Here is a 27,264-nt window from a genome sequence, read left to right as displayed (position 1 = left end):
CACACAATTATTAGGTTAGATTTGAACTCAGGAGGATAAGTCTACTCAGCTCTGGACCAAATACTGAGCCACTGAACTGACTCTTTTCCTTAATAGCCTGCTATTTAATGATCTTATATTTATTTCATGGAAGCAGTTGGGTGGTATAGGAGATAGTGTCAAAACAGCAGAAGGAGGACTCTCTTCATGAATTCAAATTTGACCTCAGATGCTTAGTAGCTGTGTGACCTTGGGCAAGTCACTAAACCCTGTTTACCTTAGTTTTCTCATCTGTAAAATGAACTGGAGAAGGAAATGGCAAATTACTCCTGTGTCATTGCTAAGAAAACTTCAAATGAGGTCATAAAAATCATACATGATTTAAAAATGACTGAATTAGAACATTTTACCTTGTATTTTTCTAGATATTTGCATGTTATTTCCTTATATAGTAATTAATAAATGTTCCTTGAGTAACCCACTGATTAACAAAAGAAAATCTGTTCTATATTCTTCAGGTTCTTCATTTATTGGAAGATAAATATCATACTTTTAAGTCTTCTCTACTCCAAAGTGCTTTTCCCCACTTTGATCAGTTCATAAGCACACATTAAATGTCTTCTCTGGGCCAGATTCTTTTCTAGACAGTGACCATAAAAACACAAAAATACACCAGTCCCTACATTCAAAGAAATTGCTTCCAGTTTGAGATGTAGAGGAAATGGCAAATATACATACAAATATAAGGTAGTTTTGGAGAGCAGTTGGGTGGGGCAGGTAAGTGGTGCAGTGAATAGAACACCGACCTTGGAATCAGTTGAACCTGAGTTCAAATCTAACCTCAGACACTTGCTAGCTGTGAGACCCTGGGCAAGTCATTTAGCCCTACTTGTCTCACATCTAGGTCATCTCATCCATATCTAGCCACTGGAACCAGATGGCTCTGAAGGAGAAAGTGAAGTTGGTGATTTAACACAGCCTTTCCTCAATCAAATCTAATTCATATTCATGTCATGGCATCATCTCCCCAATCTCATGTTTTTCTTCAAGAATGAAGGATAAGCAACAATGGCATTTGGGAGGGGAATTAGGAAAGGTTTTAATAGGAAGTGGTATTTGATGGAAATATCTTTGAAGGAAACTAGGTATTCTAAAAGGCAGAGGTAAAGAGAAAGGGTTTGTATGATATATGGAACAGCCTGGGTTGTCATGAAGACTAGAGATGGGGTGTCCTTTGTGAAGAAAAGGAAGGAAGGAAGATTAGTGGAAATGGTAAATGAGTGAATGCAAATAATTTACAATATGGCTTTAAAGACAGATTGGATTCAGGTAGTCATAAATAGCAATTAGGAAACTAATTAAGTAATCCAGGCCAAACATGAAGAGAACTTAAATTAGAGGGATGTCTTTATAAATGTGAAAACAGAGATGGTATGAAAAATAAAATGGAATTTGAATGGACAAAATTTGGCAGTTGATTGAATATATTAGATAGTTGAGATAGTGAGCAGTTAGGGATGATTCTTAGAAAATGACTTTTAACAAGTGAAGTATCTTTGACAGAAATGGGAATATTCAGAAGATGAAGAGGTAAAGATCATTAGTTATTAGTTCTGCTTTGAATATGCTAAGTTTGAAGTGTACTTGGAACATCTAATGGGATATTGAACTCACTCTCAGGAGAGGGGAGAGAGAGAGAGAGAGAGAGAGAGAGAGAGAGAGAGAGAGAGAGAGAGAGAGAGAGAGAGAGAAGAAGAAGAAGAAGAAGAAGAAGAAGAAGAAGAAGAAGAAGAAATGGGGAAGAGTGGAGATGGAAGAAAAGAATCCAAGCCATGTGGTACATTTACAAATGGGTGTCTTATAGAGATAATGATTTATCTAATAATAGAATCATAAGATCATAGATCTAGACAGAAAAATGAAGCTTAGAGTTCTTTGAATCAATCCCTAGCTCCTCATTTTACAAGTGAGGAAGCAGTTAAAGAAATGACTTTCATTGAGTGACAGAGCCAGTAATGTGTGAGATGGGATTTGAACTGAACTCTTTATTTCTCTAAATGCAGAAAAGGAACTGTCACACAGATATGAAAGCTAATAAGAAAGACATCAGTCACTGAAGCCCAGAGTACCAAGAAGAGAATTAGTGGTGTTCAGCTATTACAAAAGAGTTTGAGAAAGAAGATTTAAAAAAGGACCATCTAATTTGGCAATTAAGAGATCACTAGTAACTTTGAAGAGAGCTATTCTAATTGAGGATAAAGTTAGAAGCCAGATTGCAAGGGTCTGAGAAGCAAGTGAAATGAAAGAAGTGGGAGTATGGATTTAGATAGATTTTTTTCTTTGAAAATTTAGCTATGGAATAGAGGAGAGATATAGAACAACAATTTCAGGAAATTTTAGGACCAAGTAAAGTTTTTTTACTCCTAAAGATGGTGGGTATTGGTTATCTTGAAAACAGCAGAGAATGAATTCATAGAAAGGGAGGGAGGGAGAAGTGTGGGAGCAATCTTCCAAAAATGAAGAAATGGGATGGGATCAAAAATATTTGGAGAGAAATTGATCCTGGTGAGAAGGGCTACTGCTTCATCAGAAACAGGAGGAAGGAAGAAAGGGAGAGCTCATGAGGAATTATGTATATATTTCTCATTAAAATAAGTATAAAGTGACTCTCTTCTGAGAGGATTAGGGAAGATTGGCATTGGGAAGATTGGTGAGGAGAGGGTTCCTTCAAAATCCAAGTAATTGTTTTGAAATCTTCAAAGTGTCTTTTGTAAACCTAAAGGGTACTAAAAAAAAGATACCACAGAATTTGTGAAAAGTATTCCTAACCTAAACTGATCTGTACTTGGCATTAACTTAATTTAAAAAAAAACCTCTTAAGGAAACCTACAGTGAGTTGTTAAGGCAGTACTTCCCATTAATATGGTTTTTCACTGAGAAAGTCAATGTATCATGTATGCAGCATGATGTGCTATTGACTTCCACCTTATGAATGGCTAAGCAAAAAGAGGAAGCCATTAAAGAAAATTAGAGCAATTCTATTCATTCTACACAAGTGATAGGTTTACTGGAATGGGGGGAAATTTTCACATCCCATCTTTTTTTTCCCTCCATCAGGAAGAAATTGGTCACAATCAGTGACTTGGGCTCTGGACCTATTTCATATTCCAAGTGTGCCTAATGTCAGTTTTACTTCTTGGTTTTCTTAACAGATGAGAATTGTATATTCTTCAAAAATTATACATGGTCTGAAAGTGAGACACCAGTGAGACACTCTAATTACAAACTCCTTATAAAATTTGTCATCCAGTTAAGTAGATCAGCCTATCTCTGGGTTTATATATCTGTCAACTGTCACTGAAATTTAAAAGTAGGGTTTTTTTTTAAATTTTTAAATGATGACCTGCTGTCCTTAAAAGAAAAAAAAAGAAATCAAAGACAAAATCCTCTTTGTAAATTGCTTTGCTGAAAAATATTTGTCATGTGTGCTAAATGAAGCTTGAACACAGGCCTAGGAGTCTATCATTTTTAACATGATTTAACTTAAATCTGCTTGCCTTAGTGACTTCTTTCTAGAATGATTTGCTTAATATCTCTCCATCCCTTTCCCTTTTCACTTTTCTTCATTCTTGTTCTAAGGAAATTATAGTAGTTATTTCTAAAGCATTTAGATCATGATGACTTTTTAAAAAGTTTTTTGCTTTGTTTTTTTTTTTTTTGTTTGTTTTTGCAAGGCAGGGAAGTTAAGGTCACATAGCTAGGCAATTATTAAGTTCTGAGGCTGAATTTGAACTCAGGTCTTCCTGACTCCAGGGCTGATGCTCTATCCACCGTGCCAGCTAGCTTCCCCCAAACATAACAACTTTTATATGAACTCTCAAATTTTTATCTTATGAAAAATACTAGAATTTTACTGGTGATATTTATTATGAAGGTTAATGGGGTCGTGAATAACTTTAATAAGAATAATGTGTTTAAAATTTTAATAGTTTACATTTTACAATAAACCATCATTACTTCAGATAACTTAATGAGGATCAATATAAGATGTTTTCACCCACACAGCTATATAATAAACAATAGTTTTAAATTATTATTATTTATGAACTTTTTTGTTTTCCACTTCAGAAATAGCTTACTTCCACTTATATAGAAAAAATGGTGTTTCTTTAACTTATCTGTATATGTGAATACATACTAATGTAATAGTATAAAAATATTCTAACATAATTGTAATAATTTTACTATATTATGCCATTCTATAACACACCACATCACACTATACCATACCATAACATACCATATTGTACTATACACTTATATAAACTAAATTATACTATACTATATGATTATATAAATATTCCAATACTGAAACAAATCTTTGTCATAAAATACTAAATATTTTTACTTTATATGACTAAATTAAACTATAAATTACTATACCAATATAATAGTGATAATTATATTGTACTAAGTGATACCAGCCTTTAGTATATTATACTGTAAATACTTATATCTATACTAGACCTATCAAATTACATTTTATTACCTCTAGAAGATATAAATATGTGTGTGTGTGTGTGTGTGTGTGTCACATGAGGAAAATAAGCGAAAAATTCTAAAAACAGTCAAAGCAACTTAGAAATTTTTAGGTTTTTTTAATAGAATGCCTAGAACTTTCTTAATTTTTTTTAGTCATAAAGTAAATGGCTTTTCAAGTCAAACAGTTAATAGAAACTTTTTTTTAATGCTTCCACTCTGTCTTTTGGATGGATTACATTCTTTATCCTAAGTCCATCAGAGAAGTTGCTTCAAAATTTTTTCCCCATAGTTGCTTTTATTAGTTATATTTTGCTCCATCCTATTCCTCCCCACCTCCATTTATTCTATTCTCTCTCTCCATTCACCCTGCCCCTCCTCAAAACTGTGTGGTATCTGATTACCCTTGCCCAAGATCTTCCCTATCTTCTGTCCTTCACAACTCCCTCCCTCCCCCCTGCACTTTTCTCCCATCCCTTTCCTTTCCATTTTTTCCTCTTGGATAAGACTGATTTCTAAACCATAATAACTGTGTATAATTTCCTCTCTGAGTCACTTCTGATGAGAATGAAGGCTCACTCATTCCTCTCACCTTCCCCATCTTCCACTCCATTGCAAAATCTTTTTCTTGCCTCTTTTATATGGAATACCTTAGTCCATTCTACCTCTCCTTTCCTTTTCTCCCAGTGCATTGCTTTCTTGCCCATTAACTCCATCTTTATATTATACCCTCATATTCAGTTCCTTCCTGTGCTTGTCTACATGGATTCCCTCTAACTTTTCTAATAAATGAGGAAATTCAGATGAGTTATCAGTATCATCTTCCCATGCAAGAATACAAGTAACTCAGCATCATTAAATTCCTCATATTTAGTCCTTCCTATCTACACTCTCTATGCTTCACCTGATTCCAGTACTTGGAGATCAAACTTTCTGTTCTCCTCTGGTCCTCTCAACAAGAAATTCTGAATCTTCTTTTCCCCTAAAAAAGGATGTTCAGTTTTGCTAGGTAGTTGATTCTCAGTTGTGATCCAAACTCATTTGCCTTCCAGAATATCATATTCCAAGCCCTAAAAGCCCTTTACATAGATGCTCCTAAATCCTGTGTATTCCTGACTGTAGCTTTGCAAAATTTGAATTATTTCTTTCTGGCTGTTTGTAATATTTTCTCCTTGATTTGGGAGTTCGAAAATTTGGCTATTATTTTGAGATCTCTTTCAGGAAGTGATTGTTGGATTCTCTCAATTTCTATTTTACCCTCTGCTTCTAGGATATCAGGGCAATTTTCCTGGAGAATTTCTTGAAAAGTGAAGGCCAGGCTCTTTTCCTGGACATAACTTTCAGGTAGTCCAATAATTTTTAAATTATCTCTTCTGGATCTACTTTCCAGGTCAGTTGTTTTTCCAGTGAGATATTTCACAATTTCTTCTAATTTTTCATTCTTTTGGTTTTGTTTTATTGCTTCTTGATTTCTCATAAAGTCATTGACTTCCCTTAGCTCCATTCTACAATTGAAGGAATTATTTTTTTCGAGAGCTTTTTTATCTTCTTTTCTATGTGATTATTACTACTTTTTAAAAAAATTTTTTTTAGAATTTTATTTAAGGGACAATGGGGTTAAGTGACTTGTCCAAGGTCACACAGCTAGGCAATTATTAAGTGTCTGAGCTGGATTTGAACTCAGGTACTCCTGACTCCAGGGCCAGTGCTCTATCCACTGCACCACCTAGCTGCTCCCATTTCTACTTTTTAAGGCATTCTTGTCCTCGACCTTTTGGACTGTTTTTTTCCTTTTGATCTAAACTGGTTTTTAAAGTTTTATTTTCTTCAGTATTTTTTGGTATCTCTTTCATCAAGCTGATGACTTGGTTTTCATGATTGTCCCATATCACTCTCATTTCTCTTCCCAATTTTTCCTCTACATCCCTTACTTGATTTTCAAAATATTTTTTGAGCTCTTCCATAGCCTGAGACGAATTTCTACTTTTCTTGGAGGTTTTGGATACAGAAGCTTTGATTTTGCCACCTTTAAGTGTGTATTTTTACTCCCTATAGAATCAAAGTAAGGTCAGTTTCTTTTTCTTCTGTTATTTGCTCAATTCCCTAGCCTATGACTTGATTTCAGCTCTTTTTTTAAGGTGAATCTCTGCTTCTAGGCTGAAGGGTACACTTTCCTAAGCTTCTGAGGGTTTTTGAAGCTGTTTTCAGGGTCACCCTCCCATAAGGAACTTGAATTCCTTTATGGTCTTATGAGAGGCTCTTATTGCTCTCCTGACCTGTGTTCTGGTCTGTGGATGACCACAAGCTCTCCCCTCTGCCCTAGAGCTGTGAGGAGGGTCCCTGCTCCTCTATGGTAGTACAGACTGGACCCTGGATCTGAGTGTGTGCAAAGCAACAGAATCCTGCCCTAGGCATGGTGGAGAGACGTCTGCAGTCTCCCCTGAACCCCCTTACCATCTGTGGGATGAGGGCTCTGGAAGCAGCTGTGAGGTGGCTTTGCAGGTCTGTTTCTGGTTCCTGGGGCCTGGGTTCCATGCTCACTCTGCTGTGGCAGAGTTTTCCTGCTGACCTTCCAAGTTGTCCTTGGCAATCCTTGGGCTGAGAAATCTGAAAACTGTCCCTCCCAACCCCACCACAGACCCAAGTACCCCCAGGGACCCAGGCACTCCATAGGCTTTTCCTGGATGGTTGGAGCTGGTTTGATCCAATGGTCAGTGCAATTTGTGGCCCTTTCCAACCCCAATGGACCAGAACCTTCCTGCAGATTTTCTGAGTTGTCTTAGACCAGAACATTGTTTCATTCAGTCTTTCTGTGAGTTCTCCCACTCTAGAATTTGGATAAAGTACTAATTTAAAGGCATTTGGAGTGATCTAGGGGAAACCTTCTGGAATTCCCTGCCTTCAATCTGCCATCTTGATCTGCTCTGAGGTTTCTTATTTATTTAAAATGAGTTCTCCTACTTTTTGTCATGTACATAATAGGGAAACAGGATATCTTAAGGATTTAAGCTTAAAGAAATAAAGATTTATAACAAGCAAGTTCATATATCAAATAATATTTATTTCTGGAGACAATTTATTCTAGCTCAGATATCTTGAGAATAACTTGCATCCTTTGTGTTACATTCAACATGGATCAAGTTGGCAACAGAGATTTAACTTCAATTTTCAGGGATCAAGGATACAGACATACACACACGCACATATACATATATGTATATTAACACTCATATAGTTATATGTGTTTAAATTCAGTTGAAAATGGGAGTTTTAGTGCTCATGTGTTTTACCAATAGAAAACAATAAAAGCATTGAAAAAGGTAGTAAAACTCAGTCTTAAAATCCAGAAAGTTCTACATATTCTATTAAATACATATATAATTCTGAGTAACTTTGACATGTCTTAGAATTTCTTTAATGTTTCTCATTCCTATAATTTTCCAACGTCATACCACACTTTTTTATATTTCTTGCATTTAATTCTGAATCCCCAAGAGGGCAGTTAGGTGAGATGCTCAAATACACCACATAAACAAGAGTATTTTCTGTGGACCAGATTTATACTGCTGCTGTGGTTAATGCTATGACTGTTTACATAAAGACTGATGCATGGACAGGTTCTCAACAACAGCTGGGGAGATTATAGTTAGCCAAAAACTTCCGTGAAGTACTGCAAATCATTTTAGTCAGTGCTGAAAAAAACTAAGAATCTTTTTCTCCCATTAGTACATCCGAATTAAACCATTAAAGTGGAGTGAGGGTGAAGTACTGTAAAATTTCAACACAAAAGGAAAAAGAACATTTTGGCTTTAGAGAAATTATCTGAGCCTCACACACACTGCCCCTTTCATTGCAATATGTTTCATAGACTATTTACAAAAATAGAATCTCTGCTTTGAGTTAGAGCCTGAGAAAGGACATTTTAGCAAAGAAAATAGATGAAATATATGCCCTAAGGAAGATTTCTATATATCTCTAAGATCTGCTGACAAAGATAAACTATTTTCTTTTTTTGAAAGTTAACTTTAAATGATCAGAATATTTGAAAGTATATCTGTTTTTTTTAAAGAGAATAAAATGATTGTGGTACGAAGAATTGATGTACTCAAAATACAATACAATAACTGTATTTTTTCCTTTTTCCCAATAAAATACTGAATATCTTGATTTTTAAGATGTTGATGACTTGAAAATATGAATTCTAAATGATTTTAAAAGGCACAGTTATGGTGGCATTGCTCCTACCCCTTATAAAGTTTGAAAAATAGACTACTAAGATAATATTTCACTCATTGTTCTCAATGAAATAGAAATTTGAGGAAAAAACCCAGTCTCTGTGAATTCCTGCAAATAAAAGAATCTTGATACCTGGAGTGGTTTGTGAAGATTTCAAAGACTGTAATATATTGTGAATTATTTTTTCTCTTTGACTATATTAAATTACTGTATTTCTTTAAAATGAATATTTCTGTCCTGAAGACAAAATATATTTTATGATAAACACTGGTTTATTTTTCAGTTGCTGTAAAATGGTATACTAAACTAATTTTGATTTATGCTGGAAAAAATACATCTACAAATTCTCTTGTTACTTGTAGACTGATTTAGAACTAGTATTCTGGCCAGTTTTTGAGAGAAGATATAAAACTACTATTGTTTAAATTATTTAAATTTTAATGAAATAGTCTGTGTCAATAGTGTGGGATCAACATTGACATATTAGGCCCTGTTTATTTACCCTTGATTTCATTTGTAGGATTGTCCGCATCTACAGTAAATAAATGTTTGTTGAAAAGAATTCTTGAATACTCAAGCTAGATTATTCCTTTGAGCCTTTAATTACTAGTAATTAAAGTCCAAAACAGAATCAGAAGAAAATATCCTTGAATTAGGGGGTTAGGAAGTTTTTGTTTGTTTTTATCACATGATTTTGTACATTTGAAAGATCACTGGACTGGAAGTGAGTAACTTTATCATGACTTTGCAATCTGCTTGATGTCAGGAAAATCCCTTCACCTTTATGGGCCTCAGTTTCAAGGTTATTATGAAAATAAAATGGGATTATTCTTTCAAAGAATTTTGAAAATTTTAAAGTACTATATAAATGCTAATTATTATTATTTTTACTTTTATTATTATTATTATGATTATTATTGAACTAGATGATCTCTAAGTTCCATTTAGTATCAAAGTTGTGTTTTTAGTAAGGATTTTACTGGAATATTTGGGCAGAAATTGCACTTGTTTGTAACTAACTATATTTAACGAGTGCAAAGTTAAAATGGATCTAAACCTATACATTTCTGTCTACTTTGTGCCTATAAAGTAGTGTTGAATGGAGTGCCCAATTTGCAACTTTCATATACTTTCACTGAGCCAAAGATAGTATCAGAGGAGGGAAGTAGATTGGTATAAATTTGGGAAGGTATGTTTACTTTCAATGATGCCAATTTGCTTTCGACCATCACAAATGATCTTTTTAAGAAAAGTATTTTCCTGGTGATGCAAGATTATTGTGAATCATGGAATACCAACACTTCAAAGAGCATTAGCAAGACCATAAGGATAGGTTTAAATATCCCACCAGCAAAGAATTGCATGTAACAGGGATACAAAGTATATCAAAGGCACATATGACTGAAAAAGAAGATCTCGTGATACATATGTAGTGAGAGTAAGGGATTATATGTAAACAGTTTAACTGTTGAAAGGTCCTGAAGTGTTGGGTGGATATTTTATAGAAGAAAGAGAAAATATTTCTATCTCCATTTTACTTCTAAGAGAGGTAAATTTTCATCTAGGTAATGATCACACTAAAATAGAAAATGAGTTAAAATGTTCCCTGAAATTAAAATCAGCAGAAAAGTTTGTGGGAAGTAAACATTATCAGTCTGGATTCTTTGGTGTGGCACTCCAGAAAACTGCAAAGTTAAGGAATTTTATGAACTGGATAAGAAAACTGTATTGTCATTTTTTGTTTACGTGTATGAGAAGGGTGGTAGCATTAATGCAAAATTCAGAATTTAGAAAATAGCTACTATTTTTCTCCTTAAAGAGAGTTGAAATTGTCATGCATTGTTAAAATATGAATTAAATATATTCCAACTGGTAATATTTGAAAATCATAGTCTTCCAAGAAGTTAGTCAGACATTCTTTTCTGTGCATGTAATGCTAATAATGAGTGTATATATTATATATCTGTGAAGATCACAATTATAAAGAAAAAGTTTGGCTGTGACAACGATTTTACATCACATTCTCTCAAACAATCCAACATGGAATCTTAAGATGTCATATCCATTCCACTCTGATCTCCTGTGGTGCCTCTTGTGCTTTAAACAGACAAGGAAAATTCTTCAAATTAATCTCTGCTTATAGCCAATTTAAATTCTCTGCCAATAAATCAGAATCCCCAAGGATGCTGTTTTAGAGCCATGAACTCTAATCAAACTTTGCACAAATCTCCATTATGAAAAAAAAAAGATTACTCATCCCTCATGTTGACTCCTAGAGTTGAAAGGCTAACCAAATAACAGAGCTCTGGAAATAAAGATGTTGTTGGTCACTAGTCTATGGGGAAAACAGATGATGCAAAAGGAAAGCTATTCCGGAAGTGTGCTATTTGCCTTCTTCTACTGTGTTTGACCCAGGTGCCCTGGAAGAATATCTTTCCATTAATCCTCATGGCACATGAATGAAAATGAATGAGAGAAATGAGTGTGTGAAAAATTCATCTGACTTGCATAAAGACTGATTGCATAATTTGCCATTTTAATACTGCGTAATAGCCTATTTATTTATATTAAAACTTGATAACATGGAGTGCTTTTGTAACAAAATAGCTAGGTGCATTTAATTTCTGGTTAACTGGAAGTTAGAAAGAAAAAGTTTCTTTTACTACTAGCTGGAAATATTTATAAATTATATTATGCCAACAGTTTTTTGCCTCAGTCAAATGTACTGAACATAATAGAATTATTGTTAATTTAGAAACATTTAGTTTCTCAGGTTATTGATGTAATATATGAATTATCATAATTTATATTCTATATCTATTCATCTATATCAGAATATATAATTGTAACTGTAAAAGCTCTAATTCAGAAGGGGTCAAGACTGACTCAGAATTCTAATTAAAAACTAAAGGGATTTTATTAACTATGTTAGAGAAAAGAAAAATATATAATGATAGGACAATTGTTTGTAGTGATTTGGAAGATAGTGGAGTCATCAAACTATACACTAATTGCTTAATTTTGATTTCCAACAAAATTCTAGTAAAGATTACTAAAGGAATAATTGATACCCCTCCAGAGAAGTAAGCAATAATTATTATAAAGTTTAGCATAATGGATAATAAGCTGGCCTCACAATCATGAAGAAATATGTTTGACTCCCACACAAGTCACTTTGCCTCTCGATATTTACAGATTATAAACTGAAGGGCAGTTGACAGCAGCAGAGTAGACCCAACAGAAGTTCTCCTTCTCAAAATTTGTTTCAGGGATCCCTGGTAGTTCCCAAAACATTTTAGGAGGTCTGAGAGTTCAAAATTATTTTCATGACAATCTTAGTATATTTTAATTTCTAATTTGGTAAATATTAATAGTTTACAATCACATAAATGAAAATTGTTTGGAGGATCCTAAATAATTTTTAAGAGTGGAAAAAGAGCTTTTAGACCAAAAACTCTGAGAACTACTATTGTACACTGATTAAATCATAATACCAATTTTTAAAAAAGACATTCAGATGAAGGAAGGTTCCCAGCAGATAACTGATGACAGGAACTGAATACATAGATTTGAGGGCCATCTTTATATGAGATGACTCAAGAAGTAAAAAGAGAAGAAAAAAGGGCCTAGGACATAGCTCTGAGATACATGGACATCAAGTAACTTGGAATGTTTGCAAGGGGATTTTTCAGCAGATATACATTAGATTAGATGATCTCTGAGGTGCTTTCCAATTCCAAGATTCTATGATTTGATGAAGCATGCAGTATGTCCCAAAAGTCTTAATGGAATATTAAGCTTTTAAAAATTTTTTAAAGCTTAATACTTCACTAAGACTTTTGAGACACATATTGTAGTAATTGCCTAGTATATATCAGTCAGTAGGAAAGGCATGTAAATAAGGCTCTATTTCTATCTTCAAAGAGTTTGTGATGTGGTAAATTAACATGCTTCTTGGCCAGACATTTATGAAAGATAAGCAACTGTGTTTATCAGCTATCTATATCATTTCATTGGAAGCAAAATTACTACAGAGGATGCTATTTTAGAACACGTGGAAAGAGTATGGAAAATACAATATTGAATTGAGACTCAAGAAGATCTGAATTCCAATCCTACCTCTTAAATGTGAGCCTGGAAAATCTCTTAACTTTTCTTGGCCACACTTTCCCTATCCATAAAGTAGGGAAAACAATACTACTATTGTGAGGTTCAAATAAGATGACAAATTTTATGCATGTGTGTATGTATTTATACACATACATAAAAGTTAAAGTCCTAAATAAATGCTAGCCTTTATTATTACACTAAAAACTTACAAGTTAACTGTTCCTTAATATACAGTTTATAGTTTATAGTGGGGAGCAAAGATAGAGATGATTAATCGATACCAATATATATAAGAAATATCTTTAGTTGAAATTTCTAAATTTTGATGAATGTATATTGTAATAAAATTTTCAGAAGGTAAGAAGGAACTACACAGTTTCCTCACTTGAATTCTGAGATTTTTTTAGTCCATTATTTGTTCTCACTTTGGAATATCCTTATTCAGTAAAGATGGGAAAGCCCAATAATAAATTAAATATACCGAATTAGCTTTTGTCTTGAAATGCTGGATCTATAATTTATACCAGAAAATCTCTGGAGGTGAGAGGAGGGATAAAGTTAAATACTTTTCCCATTTTTTCCCTACTTCAGTTTTTCTGAAAGTATATTACACAGACACTATTTCCTTGGAGGATCCTTTTGATAAAGAGGTAAAAGGAAAAAGTATGAAAGGAAAATTGTCTAAGACATATCTAATAGAAACATTCATTCCTATTGGAAATAAATCAAGTCATTCAAAACAATGTATTTTATTACAATGAAACTCAGCTGAAGGTAATACTTTAAACCTGGAAAGAAGTCATTCATGAAATTATCCAGAGAATCATCATTTTTAATTGCTTAAATGGGGACAAGATGATATTATTAATATTTCTTTTGATAGAAAGTCTATGCTACTCTCTTCCAAAAAGACAAAAAGATGTCTTCTTATATATGTCTATTATCATGTCAGAGAACTAGGACCCAGTCAGGGGAAAAAGTCTAGTTCACAAGTCTAGGGTTTTTGGTTTCTTCCTCTGTCATGGCATTGTGTTGATTATTATTATTTTTATCTTATTTTTACAAACTGCAAATGACAATTGAACTCATTACTTTTGGAAATTGTTTTAGTTTCCTGATTATTTATTTAATAATTTAAACAATTAAGGGAAAACTACTTGGAACTAAAATTCACAACTGGATGAATTATTTCATCCACTTGATCCTTTCTGGGAGAGGTACTGGGGACCTATATAATCTGTGGTACACAGAAAATAATTCTGTCATTTTCTGAGAACTGAGGGCATGGGTTCAGCTTTTGCTTCTGATGTTCAGAACCTTTGAGACCTTGGACAAGTCACTTGACCTCCCCAGTCCTCGATTTACTCATTTGAGTTCTGCGATTTCTCCATCTAGTTTTATTATTTGAGCTTTGAATATTTAAAAGTCATAAATAAAAGCTGAGACAAAATGTTACCCCTCTAAAAGAGGTATCTTCCATTGCCTTGCTGCTTAGCATTGCATAGAAGCAAAATGGAATATGTACAACTCTACTCAAATAGTAAGAAAAAATAAATGATGCCTTGATTGGCAAAAGGAAAAGTGCCTAAAATAGTTTATTTGATAACTTTAGGCTAGCATAATTGTAACCTGTCCACTTACTTTAAACCAGTAATTTAAACTAGACATGCCTTTCATTTTTTTTTTGGTCTTATTCTATTATTCCCACCCCTTGGGACTGGGAAGAAGAGAACAGTAGCTTTACTCTTTTGGCAAAATTAGAGATGACATGATTTCCTGATATTCTATTCAAGTTAACATCTGCCAGGTTTTTTTATTTTGTCCTTTTTTTTAGGGTTAAAACCATAACAATCTGAGATTAGTAATAGTGTTTGGCAAGTACTTGATTCTAGAAATCAAGCTAAAAATGAAAAATATTCCCAAGTTTTAGTCTTAATGTGCCTTCTCTTTCTTAAAAGAAGATTACATGAATTCAAAAAAATCTAAAAGGAAAAGAATTACTTGATATAAACTGAGTATAGCCCAAACAAATCAGATAGCAAAAGAGACAGCATGTTCTTACCCTTAAAGCTTGGATCTTTGGATTTATCAAACACTAAATTACTATGGTCATATACTCTTTTGTATCATGTACCTAATTTTTCTCCCTGATCTAACACTCTATTTCTTAGTCAGTATTGTTTTATTTTGATGAATATCACCTTATAATATAATTTGAAATCTGGCACTGCTAGGTCACCCTTCCTACACTATTTTGTTATTTATTCCCTTGATATTCTTGACCTTTTGTTCTTCCAGACTGATTATATTAATTTTTTTGAGTTCCATAAAATGTATTTGATCAGTATGACACTGAATTGTTTCATTTAGGTAGTATTTAGTAGAAAAGAGGAAACAAACCTCATCACTGCAGATTTTTATGACTTTGTTTCAGTCTGTTTCACTCTCTTCTTTCTCTGTCTCTTTCCCTCACTTTCTTTGTCTCTGTCTCTCCTCCTCCTCCATTTTCTCTACCTCTTTCTTTCTCCATTTCTCTCACTCATTTTTTCCTCTTTTATTGCTTTGCTTCCTTTCATTCTATTGCAAGTAATGAAGACACTACCTGAAATTCTTATTCAATAACCATATTAGTCAGGACTTGTGAGGAATATAAAGACTTCATCTCCTGATTTTGAGGATAAGCACTGTTAAAAGTAAACTAAGAACCTGAAACAAAAATGAATAAAATTTAAAATCCTATGCAAGTCAACAAAAGACAAATATAGAAAGTAGATATTCTATATATCATGTGAATAGCAAAAGACAGAAGTGTAGAAGGTGAAGCTGTGAAATATACAAGAAGGTATTCATACTGCAGAATAAATCTGCAGGGTTTCTGATGATTCATTAAGAAAAGCCTCCAATGAAGTCCCTTGCTAAATTCCAAGCCTTGCTTATTCTCTTTTCACAATATTCAATAATCGTCCCCATGACTGATCACAACCCTATTTTAGGCTAATGTCACCTCTCACCTGGACTATTCCTATAGCTTCCAAGGAATAAACTAAATCTTTTGGAAAATCTTTTTTATTATACTGACTATAACTCATAAATATTTATATTATTCTTTTGTTTAGATCACTTTATAATATTTCCAAAGAAAAAAAACAGTGTTTTTGCTATCACAATACCAGTATATTGTGATACCAAAAATACACTTAATAGCCAGCTTCATTTGTCTTCATGTTTGTTTGATGGAGGGCACAAAACTTCCTACAGGGCTGCAAAAGGTCTTATCATAACAGGTTGACTTTCCCTATTCAAATCACCTTTGGAGTGACAGTGGTTAATTTTAGTTCCTATTCTTAGTTAAATTACTCACCCCTAAATTGAAGGAGATTAAGATGATGTTTTCCTATACTGTACTTTTGACACTTGGGTATTGCCTTTTAAAATACTGACAAATTGGGAGCGGAGCCAAGATGGCAACAAGAGAGGTTTGTCTCTTAGGTGCTCTCTTTAAAAACTTATAAACTAAGAACTCTATATTTTCGAGAGACAGAACCCACAGAGGAATTCAGTGAAGCAGTTCTCCCACCCAAGGTAACCTGGAAAAGAGTGGAAAGGCTCCTCTCCCCAGGGTTGTAGGGGTAGCCCACCGAGCAAAGGAACTTCAGCCTCCCAGGAGGCAACCCCAGGGTGCTGGGAGCCACAGCTCACTGCAGCAGGGACAGTTTCCTGATCTACACCCTGGGGAGCATCAGGCACAACTTGGGGGATCAGTGGGGGTACCTCTGTCAGAGCGAGTGTGTGAAGCCCAGCCCTCAGGGCATGGCCAAGGCAGCCCAGATCCAGGAGATAGAAGCAGTAGCCCTCAGGGCATGACTGCTGAGCCTAGGGAAGGGAGTAGAGAGAGACTGCCAACCTCTGTCCTCTGTCCCTGGAACAGAACTCTGAGGTTGTGATCACATTCAGATCCTGATCACAATCTAGGCCCCACCATAGAACAGCAGGGCCCCCCAAATCAGCCCCGTGGCAGAGGGGTCCACTTGTGGTCATTCACAGACCAGGAGGGAAGACAAAACCTCACACACTGATGTCCTTGTGGAGGTGTCCCACTAATACTCAAAAGGTCAGGAAGCACCCCAAAACCAGGAACAGGCTGGGGAAATGAGTAAACAGAGATAAAAGAGGAACACCATGGAGAAATACTTTGCCTGTGATCCCAAGAAGGATCAAAACACTTAATCTGAAGATGAGGAAGCACAAGCTCCTGCATCCAAAGACTCCAAGAAAAACAGAAACTGGGCTCAGGCTATGACAGAGCTCAAAAAAGACTTTGAAAATCAAGTGAGGGAGATAGAAGAAAAATTGAGAAAAGAAATGAGAGAGATGTAGGAAAAACAAGAAAAAGACGTCAGCAGCTTAGTCAAGGACATCCAAAAAAATGCTGAAGAAAATAGCATGCTAAAAACCAGCTTAGATCAGATGGATAAAACAGTTCAAAAAGCTATTGAGGAGAAGAATGCTTTAAAAAGCAGAATTGGCCAGATGGAAAAAGATAAGAAAGCTCTCTGAGGAAAACAAATCCTTTAGACAAAGAATGGAACTGAGGGGGGCTGCTGATTTTACGAGATATCAGGACACAATACTTCAAAACCAAAAGAATGAAAAATTAGAAGAAAATGTGAAACATCTCATTGAAAAAATAACTGATACGGAAAACAGATTTAGGAAAGATAATTTAAAAATTATTGGAATACCTGAAAGTCATGATCAGGAAAAGAGCCTTGACATCATTTTCAAAGAATTCCTACAGGAAAATTGCCCTGATATCCTAGAAGCAGAGGGCAAAATAGAAATGGAGAGAATCCACTGATACCCCCGAGAAAGAGATCCCAAAAAAACCAACCCCCAGGAATAGCAAGTTCCAGAACTCCCAAGTCAAAGAAAATATTACAAGCAGCCAGAAGGACAAAATTCAAATATCATGGAGCTACAGTCAGGATCACACAGGACTTAGCAGCAATTACATTAAAAGCTCGGAGGTCTTGGAATATAATATTCCGGAAGAGCCTGGAAGGCAACCAAGAATCAACTACCCAGCAAAAATGAATATCCTCTTCCAGGGAAAAAGATGCAACGAACCAGGGGAATTTCAGATGTTCCTGTTGGAATGGCCAGAGTTGAACAGAAGATTTGATCTTCAAATACATGACTCAGGTGAAGCATGGAGATTGGAGGAGAAGGGGAAAATATGAGGGACTTAATGATGATGAAGTACGTGTATTCCTGTATAGAAAAATGATACTGATAATACTCATATGAACCTTCTCATTTAATAGAGCAGGTAGAAGGAGCTTTTATAGATGAAGCACAGGAGAAAACTGAATTTGAAGATATATTGTGGTATAAAAATGGAGTCAATAGATAAAAGGGAAGTGTAATGGGAGAGAGAAGAGGAAAAGACTAAGATTTCATATAAGATTGGATTTATTTATTCCAATGAACTATTGCAATGATATGGAAGGGGGGTAGGCAAGGGGGAATGAGGGACTCTTCACTCTCATCAGAGGTGGCTAGGAGAGGAAACAACAGATATACTCAATGGGGTATAGACATCTGGAGTAAGAAGGAGAGAAGGCAGAAAAGGGGAAGGCGGGGGCATATGGATGATAAAGGGAAGATGGACCATGGTGGGAGAGTGGTCTGATATAACACATTTTCTTTTTTACTTCTTGCAAGGGGCTGGGATTGGATGGCCTGTCCAGGACCATAGGGCCAAGTAGATGCTGGGCCTTAGAGGTAGTATGTGGACTCAGGTCCTCTTGGCCCCAGGGCCAGGGATCTGTGTGCTGCACCACTCAGCTACCCTACAGCAGAGACAGAGTGAAAGGAGAGAGAAAATATAGTACATGGTAGTAGAGAAGTATGAATGTAGTTGCAATCAGCAAAGGCAACAGTGGAAAAATATGGAAGTAACTTTTGTGATGGACTTATCATAAAAAATGTGATCCACCCACGACAGAGCTGGTAGTGTTGGAACAAAGACTGAAGCACATTTTTTATTATTACTATTTTGGGGGGAGGGTTTGCAGGGCAAATGGGGCTGGGTGGTCTGCCTGGGGCTGCACAGCTGGGTGATTGTTAGTGTCTAAGGCCGGATTTGGACCTAGGTGCTCCTGGCTCCAGGGCCGGTGCTCTGTTGGCCACCTGGCTGCCCCTACTATTATTATTATTACTATTTTATTTTATTTGGGGTCTTTGGGGGGGGTTTCAGGGCAGTGGGGTTGCGGTGGCTTGCATGGGGTCACACAGCTGGGTGATTGTTGGGTGTATGGGGCCGGATTTGGGCTCAAGTGCTCCTGGCTCCAGTGCTGGTGATCTGTCCACTGTGCCACCTGGCCATACCTACAATTATTATTATTTTTTTATTTTTAATTTTAATTTTTTTCTCTCCCCTTTACTTTATCACTCACGCAGGCCCATATTTTTTGGGGGGAGGGGCTATTATGTTTACTCTTAAACAAGAATATTTTAGTAATGTATAAAAAAACATTATTTCTACAAAATAAGAATAAATAAATGGGATAATAATAATAATATTGAGAATAAATAAAATACTGACAAATTGAACTGTGTCCAGAGAACAGTGACTTGGATGATCAGAAGACCGAAGACCATGTGAGAGAAGTGGCAAGAATGAGAGTTTGTTAACCTAGAGAAGAGAAATTTAGTGGGAAGGAAAGAAAATCCTGTGCCCTCCTTCAATTATTTAAAGGACTGTCATATGAAGAGAGATCACTGTCATATGAATGAATTAATGAAAAGACAATCATACAAAGAGACCTCAGTGGGTCAAGAGGAGAGAATTAGGAGCAGCAGATGAAGGGTGCAGAGAGGCAAGTTTCAGTTCAATAACAAGAAAATCTTTCTCAAATCAACACAGTAGGTCTGGTTGAAAGTGGAAGGGCTACTTAAAAAGTAAGAAATTCCACATCATTGACAATCCTTAGAGAAAAGAAGAATAATCATTTGGTAGGAATACTACAGAAGGGATTCTCAGTAGTACTGTGTTTAACTAAATTGCTAATTCTCTTCAATTGTAGGATCCTATGAATTTAAAAAAACTCAAAAAAGCTTAAGATTTTCAAGAATACCCCCCCTCTCACTCTTTTATAAGGGGGTAGACAGGAGTGGGGTCCATGAGAATGGAACTTTACATATACCATCATATTCTTTTGCTATTTTGATTTACTTGCTGATTTTTTTCTTCCACTTTTAACAAATTTCTTTGTAATAAGGACTGATACTTTGAGAAAAGAGATAGAGAGATATAGGGGAAATATAAGTGATATGAAAAATATATATATATAGCAAATGACATTTTGAGAGTCCAAAGAGAAAAAAGAAACTATTTCTCTTCCTGCATAATATCGAACCCTCCTATTCATCTGACAGAGCAGTTTAATATGTGGTAAATATGTAGCTCCTTTGATTGGCTATATAAATATTTTTCTTTCAATCATAAAAAAATAAAAAAAGATGTTAATAAAACTTCTGGCCTAACAGATGTAGGTCCTGAGAAATTTCCAGATGTTTTCAATGAGAACTGTTTAGTGACCAGTGTCATGTGCCAGCTAGCATGTTTAAGCACCTGGCAAACCCTGGCAGGCAATGAAAAATTTTTTATTTTTATAGTGCTAAGCTGGCTATCATCCAACAGTACCAGGAGGGTGTTATTCATTAGCATTTGTTCTGATTTTTTGAAAAGTAGAGAATTCTATCAAGACATTGAATGAACCTGCATTCTGATGAATCTTAATAATGAATTTATTAGGGTATAAAACCTGATTATTTAGCTAAAAAATCGATATCCTGCCTAAATTAACACTGATTATAGACTGTTTTCTCTTCTGGTGCCTCATTTTGTCAAAGCAATGACCTTGACTTTTCAAAGCTGTGTGTCAGCAGAACCCACAATTCAGCAGATTCTATCCTTTGGAAATGTTTCAAGTATGAGTCAAGAAACAGACTGTGCCTGGTATCTGAGGACCAGACTAACAAAGCTAGTAGTAGTGTGGTCACTAGCTGATTAAATCTTTGACTGTGAAAATCTTTTAGAGAAATAAAAAAATGTAAAATGGCCCTTAGTCTTGGACTGGACCCATTCTAAGGATCCCACATGCCACATTCTTCTTCAAGAGCCTTTTGCTCATATCATACCCTTCACTGTTCATGCCCTTTTCCAATCATATTTATTTTACAAACTGCTGTCTTTTAGTTTTCTTCTAATCTGCCTGATTGTGCCTTCTCAGAATTCTTTTAAGGATCTTCACACATTTCCTGTCTCTACATATGTGTATATGGGGACTAGAATTCTTTTTGGATCTCTCCATTTTCAACCTAGGGAATAAAAAGCATATTCTACTGCATAAAGGTTGGAAATTGAGACTATACAAGTACCATTTGCTTAGAAAGTTCAGAAGTCACTGAAAATTTTTGAACAGGAGAGAATGACATGCTGATAGCTGAGCCATAAGAAGATAACATTTGCAGTTGTATTAAAGGAGGGAAAAATTGGGACAAGGCAACCAATTAAGGCTAATATAATGAACTAGATCACTAGTAATGAGAACTTCAACTAGTGTGATAGCAATGTGAGTGGAAAGGAAGGAAGATATTGTAAGATCATAGAGTCATAAATTTTGAGTCTGAAGGAAGGTCATTCAGTTCAACCTTCTTATTGGAGAAATTAATACCCAGAGAGTCTAACACAAGCTTATGCATGTGGTCTATTAAAAAAAATAGAAGAAGAAGAAGCCAGAATTTGTCCTGAGGTTCTCCCACTCAAACTAAAGGCTTTTTTCCCCCACTGTGTTGTGCTAACTTTGTAATGCCAATAAATGCAACAGAATTTGAGGGAGCGTGTCAATGTATATTGAGGTTACCAGGCTGAATGACTAGTAGGGTGGAGGTTTACTTTATTAAAAAAAGCAAATTTGGTGCCAGAAGACTGAAAAGCAAAGAACCCACTTCTTTATTAATGCTATGCATTTTTTCAGTATGCAAGCTTGTAGCCTAAAATATGTTTAAAGTTGGTCAAAATACATTATGAAAATATTTCAATTTCTAGCCAAAGTATAATATCCAGACATTCTTAATGTTTAGTGGAGGAAGAAACTGAATCCATAGTCTCATAGAAATATAATAAATACCACCTGGGCATAAGAAGTAAAACATAAAAAGGAAAAGATAGGAAATATTTCATAAATTTTCTAAGATAGCTTGATATTTTAATTATGAGACTCCAATTATCCTAATGTTTGCTGAAGCTCTGCTCTCATCCAAAGGTAGAATTGATAATTTCGTAATTCATCTTACTGATAATTTCATCCTCCAGAAACCTGAAAAAAAGCAAAGGAAACTGCTACTCTGGATCTTATTTTATGAGTTAAAAAAAATAATGTTTCTGAAGTAAAAATTATATTGGACCCTTGAGAGGATGAGCAATCACACCTCTTAAAATTTGTGATAAAGAAGAGAAAATCCAAACATAATCAGAATGGAACCCTAGATTTTTTGAGAGAAGATTTAAAAAGTGTGAAAAGATACATAACATTCCATCAACTAAAATCCTGCATGGATGAGAAACTCTCAAAAATGAAATTTGCAGTTAACAATTGGAAACAGTTCTAAGGAGAAAGAACTGGCTAGAATAAACTAATATGGTTGCACAAGGAACTCACCTAGAAACTTTGAAAACCATCAAGAAAGATCAGGCAATGTAAAAGGAACATGAAATTACAAAATATTCCTCCAAGAATAGGGTAATAAAACTGAACAATCAAGTTCAGTATAAGTTGAGGCTGATAAGAAATGCTAAGGATAGCAAAAATGGATTTATTTGTTGGGAAAAAGAGGAGAAACATAGAAGACTATGGGCTTAGTTAAAATCATAACAGGAGATGGACAAAAGGCAGAAATACTAAATTGGCTTTTTGCTCATTTGGCTTTGTTTTATTATTTTGTTCTTTGCCAGAATAATATTTTGTTGGGGCAGCTAGGTGGCACAGTGGATAGAGCACTGGGCCTGGAGTCAGGAGTACCTGAGTTCAAATCCAGCCTCAAACACTTAATAATCACCTAGCTGTGTGGCCTTGGGCAAGCCACTTAACCCCATTTGCCTTGCATAAACCTAAAACAAAAACAGAATAATATTTTGCCAAGAAAAAGCATGGGGGGGGATGGTTTTTAAAAAGATGAATCTTAAGAAAAAGGGGGGGATTATATTCTTTTTGAGTTTAAATTGCAGGCCAAGTGAACTACATCCCAGGGTGGTGAAAGAACTGTGTGCTAGGATTGTTGAGCAATTATAAATGATCTTTGAAAGATCTGGGAATGGTAGGGATACCTGAGGATCAAAAAATTTTATAATTTTTTCTTCAAATTCAAAAAAGAAAAGGGAGTAGAGTTTAAAAACTATACTAGCCAATTAGATTGACTTTTATTTTTGACAAAATTATCAAACATATTGTTAAAGACATACTTAAGAAACTTTTTGGAAGGGAAACTGCAATCATAAAAAGTTAGTGTGACTTTATCAAGAATAATATCAATATACTGTCAGAGGAAGGCTATAGATTTACTTAATTTTTTTTCTTTTTTTCATTTTTGCAAGGCAATGGGGTTAAGTGACTTGCCCATGGTCACACAGCTAGGTGATTATTAAGTGTCTGAGGTCAAATTTGAACTCAGGTCCTCCTGATTCCTGGGCCAGTACTTTCTTCATTGCACCACCTAGCTATCCCCATAGATTCAATTTATCTAAGATGTCAGAAAAGCTTTTCATGGTATCCTTGTAGACTTGGTGAAAAGAGATAGATTAGATTATAATAAGATCAGGTGTATTTGGAACTGGTTGAATGACCAGTTCCAAGAATAGCTATTAATGTTTTGATATCAGTTTAGTACAGGGGTCATAGTAAAGTAGTTCATGGATCTGTGCTTGGTCTCATGCTTTTAACAATTTTATCAGTGACAAGGTAAAAATGTAGATTGCAAACATGTTTTCGGTTTATAAACAATTAGAAGACATAATGGGGAATAGAGTTATCTCAAAAGATGCAGAACCCAACAACATTGGACTAATTCTTAGAAGATAAATTAAATGTAAATAAGTATAAGTTTTAGACTTGTGTTCAGAAATTCTATTTTGGTCTTATAAGAGATGTTTAACTTTCAGTAGAACTAGGATCAGCAAACAAAAATTGCAGAGAAATTTAATATCAAGAAAATTGCAAAGAAATTTGATCCCTTTAAAAATAGAATGAGTGGTAGTGGGTTCCCTTAAATAAGGATTCATTCTTCAAGGAAAAAAAATTACCAAATTGCCACTTGTCAGTCACTTTTTAGAGAGAATCCTTATTTAGATATGGCTTAGATTCATAAACGGTAACATGATGCAATTGCAGTCCAGATAGATTGCTGGAATTAAAGTTAAAAAGTCTTTATTCAAATCCTGTCTTTGACAGTTGTCAGTTGTTTGTCTCCTTGCAAGCTTTTCTGAGGCTCACTTTCCTCAACTTGTGAAATGGTGATAATAATACCTTCCAAATGCAGTTGTGAGCATCAGGTGCAAGTTTTTATTATGCTTAAATGGTAATTTTTCCCATGACCTTTGAGCTTTTTCCAGAAGAGACCCAGAGAGAATGCCTTAGAAGATAATGGAATCTGCAAGTAAGAAAAGTTCCAAAAGCAGAACAACCCCACCCCAGTTCTAGAATTTCCTTACCCCATTTCATGCTTTCCATTTTTTTTTCTGGTGAATCATAATGTCCAGGAGATACTGAGTAATTATAGAGATCAGGAAGATTGGTAGCCAAGATTTATACAAAAAAATGAAACAATAGCAAATTCCTAGTTGATAGAAGAATGAGTGCAGAGGTTTGATCCTAGTATTATTCCTCTTTGCATCTCTTCAGTGCTCAGAGCTTTAAATAGCACACAAATAATATGGGATCATTTCTTATCCAGCTGTGCCATCTGGGTATATATAAAGAGGAAGTGCCAATATGATAAAATTATTAAATAACTATCTCACTTAATACAATGTAGAAGTCTGTGATTTCTTTAATTACATTTCAACTGGTGAAAAGTTACTGAGCCATTAATTCTACCCTTAAAGACAGATTTCTGTTATACCTTATTTTAACATGTATATTAATTTTGTTTAATTTACTACCTCTCAAGCATGAACATTCATGTTAAGAAGGTCTTTAGGAAAATTAATTTTGTCAAATTCTATGAAATCATATGAACACTTCATATTAATATCCTTTATAATATTAAGAATTCATTTTATCTTCCAATGGCAAAAAACACAGTCAATAGACATTAAAACACAGTAAGATTCTTGGACTATAGATTTGCATATACTGCTGATAAATTCAGCGTGGCATTTAAAGTGCCTTCAAAAAAACACTTAGTGCTAAGGTCAAGACCAAAATAATTAAAATTTCTTACCTTTAAGAAGCCCATGTACCACTGGTGCGGGGGGAGAGGCTGCAACATGAATAAAGAGAGCAAATTACCAACTAATAAAACAAATTAAAATGAGAGAAAGCACTATGAATTGGGGGGAAAGAAACACAAGAAAGTCTTGGAATCTGATTAAGTCTTCCCTGAAGTAAACTTTGAAGGAAGGTAAAGTTTCTACAAGGAGGAAGGTGGGAAGGAAGTAACCTATAAAAAGATTTAGAGTTAGGAGAATTCATGTTCTTTAAAACACAATCATTGCCTCTGGAAAACACCTGATTCAGAAGAGTTAGCCTAAAAAATAAATATTATCATCAATTAGCAATATCAGTGATATAAAGGACTTCCCACTACTAGAATTTTGTTCTAATACTGAGTTGCCTCTGTGTTCTTGAAGGCTATTCCAACAGAGAACATCCCTAATAATTAACATAAAGTTGGAAATACTTATGGGCCCAGAGAAACCCTTTGAGTCACATATCTGAAAATCTAGTTTAATTCAAAATACTTCAGCATCATCAGAGAATTGGTCATCACATAACCAATTATTCTGACTGGATGACTCTCATGAAGATCATCTCAATACACTGAAGGTGTTATACTGGTGAAGGAAGTACTAGTACAGAAAAAAAATTATGCTTACCTGAAGTATTAAAATAATTAAAGTAGTAAAGTAGATCATGTTGAAATGTCAAAGAATGCTCCTCAGTGTTCAGTTAGCCTCAAGCATTAAATAATTTATATTGGCAATTACATTAAATTTAAAATTAAAACTTAAAGAATTCAGTTATATAATTTAGAGTTTGCATTTTCAGATGTTTAATTTTTATCATTACAATATAGTACAGATCATGTTACCCTGCTTGGGCCATAATTAGATTTATACACAATTTTGAACATAACCAAATTTCTTGCATCAGGGAAAATAAGGGTAAAGAGACATAACATGGTAGTATCTTTATTACATGATTTTACATCATGCCATACTACATTGTAGAAATTCAGACATTAAACCATTTCCATTTTTTCCAAAGACCACAATATTATTGCTACATTATAGTCAATTTTCTGTTATTCAATCTGTCTTTTTTTCAAAAAGTTGCTAATTTAAAGTGATTTAAATACTGTTTTAAATAATTACAGCTGTTCCTCTAAGCTTTAGCAACTAAAGTTGTTATGCAATTGCCCAGGCTAATTAAAGTGTCTGTAATAAGGGCTTAATTATCTCTTTATTGAACTAAAAAGCAAAGTCCCTTAATATCTAACATGATGGAGCAAACAGCTAAAAACTGCATACTGGAGGAACCTAAATCAGTTTTTCTTCTTCTTTTCCTAGGTTCAACATGGGAGAAGACATTTCGTCAAATTGGCTTTGAAAGGTAACTAGTGCAATTATGATGTATCCACTTCAAAGTTTGAAGAGTTATGTAGGAACTGATTTGGTCAATTAGACAAAAAATAGTCTATTTTATGGGAGTAAAAACTTTCCTTTATATATGCTTTGAGCCACATTTTCTTTTTTTTCTTTCTTTCTTCTTTCTTTCCTTCCTTTCTCTTTTCTTCCTTTCTTCTTCCTTCCTTCCTTCCCTCCCTCCCTCCCTCCCTCCTTCCTTCCTTCCTTCCTTCCTTCCTTCCTTCCTTCCTTCCTTCCTTCCTTGCTTGCTTGCTTCCTTCCTCCCTCCCTCCCTCCTTCCCTTCTTACTCTGGCTCTCTCCCTCTCTCCCCCACCTCTCTCTGTGTGTCTCTGTCTGCTTCTCTCACTCTGTCTCCTCCCCCCTCCCCCCATCTCTGTCTCTCTTCCAGTAATTTTAGTGTGTGGGGGGGAACTCTCCACATGGAAGTTTATTTTACTAATGTAATTTACCATATGAAGTTTTTGTATGT

At 34.8% G+C, this 27,264-nt stretch overlaps 1 protein-coding gene across 4 annotated transcripts in view; it reads left to right on the top strand.

Moving 5' to 3' along the window:
* PIEZO2 (piezo type mechanosensitive ion channel component 2) overlaps positions 1-27,264 on the top strand; it is a 532,098-nt gene that overhangs the window by 238,922 nt on the left and 265,912 nt on the right. For all 4 annotated transcript variants that reach the window (XM_074205559.1, XM_074205560.1, XM_074205561.1 and 1 more), the window contains exon 4: positions 26,717-26,759. In XM_074205559.1, the coding sequence (XP_074061660.1) occupies positions 26,717-26,759 (43 nt within the window). The remainder of the gene's footprint in view (positions 1-26,716; positions 26,760-27,264) is intronic.

Source organism: Macrotis lagotis, chromosome X (genome assembly GCF_037893015.1).
Source record: "Macrotis lagotis isolate mMagLag1 chromosome X, bilby.v1.9.chrom.fasta, whole genome shotgun sequence".
NCBI lineage: Eukaryota > Metazoa > Chordata > Mammalia > Peramelemorphia > Peramelidae > Macrotis > Macrotis lagotis.
The sequence above is the reverse complement of the archived record's forward strand: the minus strand, read 5'-3'. Positions and strand labels throughout refer to the sequence as shown.